Here is a 7,673-nt window from a genome sequence, read left to right on the forward strand (position 1 = left end):
GCAAGTTCAGTAATTACATCATTCTGAAAATACTTGGCGATCGATCCATCAGGGCGTTTAAATTGAACACAAGGTGGGAAAGATTTAGAAACCCATGCATCAAAACCTGCATCTCGTAACTGGGCTCGCTTATTAAATAAAATTTTTCTAGCCCGACGTAACTCAGGGGTAGCATCATCACTAAGAAACGATTCCTTGAATGGGCCAATATTCTTATTCTTTAGTTTTTTTGCACTGCGTAATAGACCAATTTTTGTTTCCTTGTCACTTAGTTCAACTTTAAAAAATTTGGCATCCTTCTTATACTGAATATCTTTGAATGGTAGTACTGTAGACTGTTCTAAACCCACTTTAACAATACCCTGGAACAAAGCAACAGCAACATTTTCACTTTTGCAACCTGCATTCCAGACAATTATGTTTTTACACCTCTGTTCAATTTTCAGTTTAATGAGCCTGTCTGACATTTCCAATACTGAATGACCCCGGGCCCTAGTCTCCTCAGAAAGAACTGATAATTGTGATTTCAAAGATGAGTTCTCATTTGTTAGAACTTCAATTCTACTATCATGAATAGCAACTTGAGATCACTGGTCAGACTGGGTCACCTCTATTTTGGAAACACGATCGTCTAGTGCTTTTAACTTATCGTTTTACTTTTATAACTTTAATAAATCAAATAATATTAACATTTTGGTTACAAATATCAGTATATGTATATTAAACTGACAATGCACATTCATTTGTATTTTTTTCAGTAAAGTGCAAACTATATTCTGGCCTTGGTAAGGCATAGGGGGTTTTGAGCCCAACTTATGTTATATTCTTTTCGTTTTCAGTTCGTGTCGGCTATTTATTGTTATTTCAGTTCGGTTTGGCTTTCATGTATTCATAAATGCTGATTTGTTATAATTTCACGCTTGGTAGGTTATTTCATTTTATTTTTGCTCATTTTTTGTTTAATGAAGTTCTTTACTTTTCTTTGAAAAACTTATTTTGTGGAAAGTTTTTTAATTAATTTCTGTTCGTTTTATATTGACATAGTCTTTTCAGGGAAACAGAAAATAATACTTTAAATCTTTTCATTTTTTTAACACTTTATAGTTTGGCCTACTGTTTGTATGCTGGAAAAAGAATTTTTAGCAATTTTTAACATCATAAACCCTTTTAAAAATCTGGACACAAATAGTAGTCTTTAATTTAGTTTCATACCTCCTCTAGTTGACCTGAAATGGGAAACTTGATACCTTTCGCAACAAAATCTGTTTACTTTCTTTGATAGATTGGATACACTTACGCTATTTTAATTTGGTTTAATTTTAAGAGCAGAAGTAGCCCCGAAAGTTTGAACATAACACCCTCAGGCGTTCTAGGGATACTGCTGAGATGCTTTATTGGGAATTAGCATTAAAACAGTGCATTTTGATTTAGTCTTAAGGCAGCTTTTAGTTTTTAAATATAATGGGCAAATGGGAGAGTGGGCGTGGGAGGGGGATTAGTTGCCCTCCAATGACTTTCGACTATTAAAAAGGGCATCAGCCCTTTCTATTTCTAATCGTATGAGCCCTTCTCGAAGTTCCCACAACAACTCCTTCGATACGAAGTGCCCTGGTCTAAACAACAACAACAACAAAAATAATACATTATACCCACAACGATGTTTACTATAAAAATGTCAAGTCTTCAAATCACTTTCGACTACTAAAAAGGGCACTAGGCCTTTCGATTTCCAATCGAATGAGCCCTTTTTGAGACGTCAACGTTTTCTTTAAACACCTTATATGCCCCCAGGGCATAAATTACAGCCCTTACCCTAAGGGCTGTTAGGGTGGTTGTCATCCTCTAAGACCTAATTTCCAGGACTTTCAACTATGTTAAAAAAATAGCTATCTCAAAATTTTTATTGGATGTGTTTGGGGAAATGATGGGCGTGAGAGGGGTGTTAGGCGCTCTCCAATCACTTTCAACTATTAAAAATTGCATTAGCCTTTTCAGTTTCCAATCAAGTGAGCCCATTTGAAGTTTCTGCGACAAAACTTTCAATAAAAACCCTATATGCCCCTAGGCCATAACTTACAACCCTTGCCCTGAGGGCTGGGGGTTGTCATTCTCAAAGACCTAGTTTCCAGAACTTTCTACTACGTTGAACAAAATGGCTATCTGAAAATTTTGATTGGATGTGTTTGGAGGAATGGTGGGCGTGAGAGGGCAGATAGTTAGCCTCCAGTCACTTTCGACCTTTAAAAAGGGCACAAGCCCTCTCAATTTCCAATTGAATGAGCCCTTATATGCCCCAGGGCACAACTTACAACCTTTGCCCTGGGTGCTCTGGGGGGTTAGTCATCCTTAAACACATAATTTCCAGAACTTTCAACTACGTTGAACAAAATGGATATCTCAAAATTTAATATATTTTTTATATAAACCTTAAAAAGCTTTCTATATAAACCTTATATTCCCCCAGGGCATAACTTACAACCCTTGCACTGAGGGCTCTGAGGGGGGTACCATTCTAAAAGACCTAATTTCCAGAACTTTCAACTACGTTCAACAAAATGGATATCTCAAAATTTTGATTGGATGTGTTTGGGAAAATGATGGGCGTGAGAGGGGCGTTAGTCGCTCTCCAATCACTTTCAACTATTAAAAAAGGTACTAGCCCTTTCAATTTCCAATTGAATGAGCCTTTTTGAAGTTTCTACGACTACGCTTTCAATAAAAACCTTATATACCCCCAGGGCATAACTTACAACCCTTGCCGTGAGGGCTGTGGGGGGAGGGGAGGGATTGTCATCCTTATAGACCTAATTTCCAAAACTTTCAACTACGTTGAATAAAATGGCTATCTTAAAATTCTGATAGGATATGTTCGGGGAAAAGGTGGGCGTGAGAGGGGAGTTAGTTGCCCTCAAATCACTTTCGACTATTAAAAAAGGCACTATCCCTTTCAATTTCCAATTGAATGAGCTCTTTTTTGAAGATTTTACAACTCTATCTATAAAAACCTTATATGTTCCCAGGGCATAACTTACAACCCTTCACCTGAGGGATGGGGGTGTCATTCTCAAAGACCTAATTTCCAGAACTTTCTACTACGTTGAACACAATGGCTACCTGAAAATTTTGATTGGGTGTGTTTGGAGGAAAGGTGGGCGTGAGAGGGGGGTTCGACACCCTCCAAACCCTTTTGACTTTTAAAAAGGGCACTAGCCCTCTGAATTTCCAATTGAATGAGCCCCTTTTGAAGTTTTACGACAACTCTATCTGTAAAAACCTTATATGTCCCCAGGGCATAACTTACAACCTTTGCCCTGAGGGCTGTGGGGGGGAGGGGTTTTCATCCTTAAAGACATAATTTCCAAAACTTTCAACTATGTTAATAAAATGGCTATCTAAAAATTTTGATTGGATGAGTTTGGAGAAAAGGTGGGCGTGAGAGGGGGGTTAGTTGCCCTCAAATCACTTTCGACTATTAAAAAGGGGACTAGCTCTTTGAATTTCCAATCAAATGAGCCCTTTTCAAGTTTCTACGACAAAGATTTCAATAAAAACCTTATATGCCCCCAGGGCATAACTTATAACCCTTGCCCTGAAGACTGTGGGGGGAGTGTCCTGCTCAAAGGTATAATTTCCTGAACTTTGAACTGCGTGGAACAAAATGGCTATCTTAAGATTTTTATTGGATGTGTTTGTGGATATGGTGGACGCGGAAAGGGTGTTAGTTGCCTTCCAGCCCCTTTCGACTGTTAAAAAGGGCACTAGCCATTTCAATTTCCAATCGAATGAGCCCTTTTTGAAGTTTCTACGACAACACTTTCTATAAAAACCTTGTATGCATGTGAATCAGTCCTCCCGCGATATTGTAGGACCACTGGGTCGATACGATCAACCCTGGGGAAAAATAAACACGCATGATAGGAGCTTGCAGATAGGAGCTTGAAGCCTCTACAAGTAGGGTTATCTGATAGGCTAAATCTGATGGTGTGATTTTTATTAAAGTTCTATTAGTTTTAGAGGGTATTTCTTCTTTTTTTCGAAAATAAGGCAAATTTTCTCAGGCGCTTAACTTTCGATGGGTAAGACTAAACGTGATGAAATTTATGTATTTGAAACCAACATAAAAATTTGATTCTTTTGATGTGTCTATTGGCATCAAAATTTCATTTTTTAGAGTTTCGGTTACTATTGAGCCGAGTCGCTCCTTACTTACAGTTAGTTACCAGGAACTGTTTGATGGGATACTTTTTTTTAATGATAACAGCTTTAGCGTAAAGACGAAAGTATTTTTACTTCTTTTATTTTACATAATTGCTCACCAAGGGACGAATTTTATATTCATTTCTGAATGTAAACAATACAAGAAGACAAGTTTTTTCGACTGAAAGTAAGGAGCAATATTAAAACTCAAAACAGATATGAAGGGGTTGCCCTTCTCTTCAATACCTTGCTCTTTAAACTAAAGTTCTTAGCATTTTTAAAAAAAGATTCATATTCTAATGAAAAAACCAGAGTGCTTCAGGAGCTGTGCTTAAAAATTGGAACTAACAGTCAAACTTTTTCGTAAAGAATAAGGTATAGAGAAGAGGAACAAACCCTTCATATACGGAATAATTTCTGTCTGCTTTGAGTTTTAATGCTGCTTCTTACTTTCAGTTGAAAAAACTTGTTTTTATATTTAATTTTTAATCCTTTTTCAAATAATAACAGTAAGCCTAGCTCACCCTTCATGAAACTCCCCCGTGGCAATTCTTCCCAAGTAAAATACACTCCATTTCCTTTAAAGTCTCTTCGAACAGATCCATCCAAGCTGAAATCCCCCCCCCTCCCAATTAAAATTTCATGTGGACGCTTCAGCCCGAAAAATTTTCCTTAGCATACTTTCATTTGAAAAAGACTTTATTTTCTCCCTTTCCATAATCCCTCTTCCGCGGAATTTTTCCAATGAAATCTATATACAATGAAAACAGCCCTCGGACAATTCTTCCAGAACTATCTCCGAATGCAAAATTGAGCTGGCAAAAAGAAAGAAAGCAGAATGTAAGAGTAATATAAAGAATTTCGCATAGGAATTCTATCAAATTCCCCCACTGTAAAATTTACCCAGAACGTTAACCTACGGAAATTAACCTTACCACGGAAATTCTCTCCGCTGAAAAAATCCCAAGCCCAAAATCCTCCCTCCTGAAAAAATTATGTATTCTTCTCAATAATAAATACAATACGTAAACAATGGACATATTTCATAGCTTACAGGTCTTTCCCCAAGGGCTGTGGGTGTTGAAGTTACCCCTCAAGGCATAGTTATTTGATGTTACAACTATGTTGAGCAAATTGACTATCTAAAAATTTTGATCGGGCAACTTTGGGGAAAAAAGAGCGTGGGAGAGGGATTAGCTGCACTCGAATATTTTTGTCACTTAAAAGGGCACTAAAAGTTTTAATTTTCGTTCAAATGCACCCTCTCCCGATCTTCTAGGAACATTATTTTGATACGATTACCACTGAAAAAAATAAATAAATACGCATCCATGATCTTTTTCTGGCAAAAAATGTAAAATTTCAGACTTTGTACATAGGAGCTTGAAACTTCTACAGTAGGGTTCTCTGATACGCTGAATCTAATGGTGTGATTTCCATTAAGATTCCTTGACTTTTAGGGGGTTTTCTTCCTTTTTCGATAATCATACAAATATTTTCAGGCCCTTGACTTTTGATGGGTAACACTAAACTTGATAAGTCTTACCCATTTGGAATGAGCATTGTTAATTGATTCATTTGGTCTATCTATTGATGTCAAAATTACGTTTATTAGAGTTTTGGTTACCATTGAGAAAAGTCGCTCCTTACTTACAGTGACTTACTTACTTTAACTTAAAGCTCCTGTTGGTGGTCCAGCGTAGAGAAAGATGTGACTCTTCGCCTCCATTCTGAACGGTCCTGTGCAAGCGTGCCTGCCTCTTGGAGATCATTACCGACCATGGAGAGGTACTGAATAAGTCTGTCCCTCCGTCTGGACCGGGGTCTTCCACGGGGGCGCTTCCAGCAATGTTGAGGGGGATCAAAATTGAAAAGTTTGCTGGCGGGTGCTTCTTCTGGCATGCTAATTAAGTGGCCAAACCACCGTAGGGTTCTTACGGCGAGCTCCCGAGAGTTGGGGGTTTGATCCGTTAGTAACAGCAGTCGGATGTTTGAGACGAAGTCGTACCACTTGATCCCTTCGATACGTCTTAGGAAGTTTGTTTGGGCCACATCTATGGCATAGCGAACAGAAGCAGCTGCAAGGTCAGGTTTCAGCGCCGTAGAGAAGGACTTGCGTTATGGTCATGTTGTAGATCCGCATTTTCGTTTTTCGGCTAATGCTGGGCTTTGACCATTGGGAACGGCATAATCGATCCATAATAGACTCGGCTTCCGCGATGCGCGACTGGACTTCCATTTCAATTGAGCGGTTATCTGAGACGGCATATTCAAGGTAAGTAAAAGACTTGACAACCTCAATAGTGTGCCCTAATATGTTGAATGATGGTGAGTTGGCGGAATTTCCTGCCGGGTCGATAATCGTTATTTTTGTTTTCTGTCAGTTAATGTGTAGCCCCACTTTCAGGGCTTCTTCCGACAGTGTATTAAGAGCTGCCTCGAGTTCAGCTGCAGAAGTGCATATCAGGGCGATATCATCTGCGAAGTCACAATCGGCTAGGACTCCATAATATAATCAATCACCGCGTTGAAAAGTTCAGGAGCAGCAACACAGCCTTGCCTTGCACCAGTATCTATTTCAAATAGTGGGCTTCGGCGATCATTAACATAGATGGAGCTTTTTGCATCAGTGTAGAGCGCCTTGAACAGGTGGCAATATTTATCCCGGAGACCCATTCGTTTTTGTATCAGCCAAAGGGACTCACGGTCGATAGAGTCGAAAGTTGCTTTAAAGTCAACAAAGGCAATATATGCTGTACGCTGGAACTCACAGGCTTTCTCAATGACCTGGCAAATACTGTATATCTGCTCGGTTGTGGATCTGTTGGGCATGAAACCTGCTTGTTGAATCCGGTGGTACTTACGAATGAACTGGATACTTTTGTCAAGCAAATTCATGGTGAATATTCTCCCAGGCACTGACAGGAGGGCAATTCCTCTATAATTCGAGCCTTCGCTACGGCTACCTTTCCACTTTCATAGAGGTAGGATTATCGCTTCCTTCCATTCTTCAGGTATCAATTCGGTTGACCAGATGAGGGAGAACAGCATGTGCAGCCAAAGTAGTATTGCCAGTCCTCCGAACTTTAACAGTTCGACGGTGATCCCGCAGGTTCTTGGTGCCTTGTTGTTCTTCATTTTCCGCAGGACATTTTGTATCTCTTCTACCGAGGGAGGACCAGGGTCTGGTAGGTTTTTATATGTTGTTTCCTGAGTGGATGTAGTTAGGCTTGGGTCTGCGTTGATTCTTTTGGCGTTTAATAGCTTAGTGAAGTGCTCCCTCCATCGATCAAGTTGCGCGCTTTCATCTTCTAGCATTTCGCCAGATACGGATTTAACTGCGCTTCCCTTTGGTGATTTCCCACAAAAAACAAATTGTTTCACGGTGAATAACATTGTTTCTAATCCCATTCAGCCGTTTGTAGGAGGGCATATCTCCGGCCAACCGCGCTTTCCGGTGCTGTTCAATGATTTGC

The 7,673-nt window shown here is 39.3% G+C and overlaps 1 protein-coding gene across 1 annotated transcript; it reads right to left on the reverse strand.

The window, feature by feature from the left end:
• Positions 1-6,693: 6,693 nt before the first annotated feature.
• LOC148946046 (uncharacterized) lies at positions 6,694-7,095 on the reverse strand. The gene has a single exon (XM_089097588.1). The coding sequence runs from the start codon at positions 7,093-7,095 to the stop codon at positions 6,694-6,696; it is 402 nt and encodes a 133-aa protein (XP_088953714.1).
• Positions 7,096-7,673: the final 578 nt, after the last annotated feature.

Source organism: Artemia sp. Qi Xiang Cuo, chromosome 12 (genome assembly GCF_049724085.1).
Source record: "Artemia sp. Qi Xiang Cuo chromosome 12, ASM4972408v1, whole genome shotgun sequence".
Lineage (NCBI taxonomy): Eukaryota > Metazoa > Arthropoda > Branchiopoda > Anostraca > Artemiidae > Artemia > Artemia sp. Qi Xiang Cuo.

What these genes read in the sequence shown, in the direction of transcription:
- LOC148946046 (XM_089097588.1), bottom strand. Translation starts at nt 7,095, where the DNA reads ATGAATTTGCTTGACAAAAGTATCCAGTTCATTCGTAAGTACCACCGG.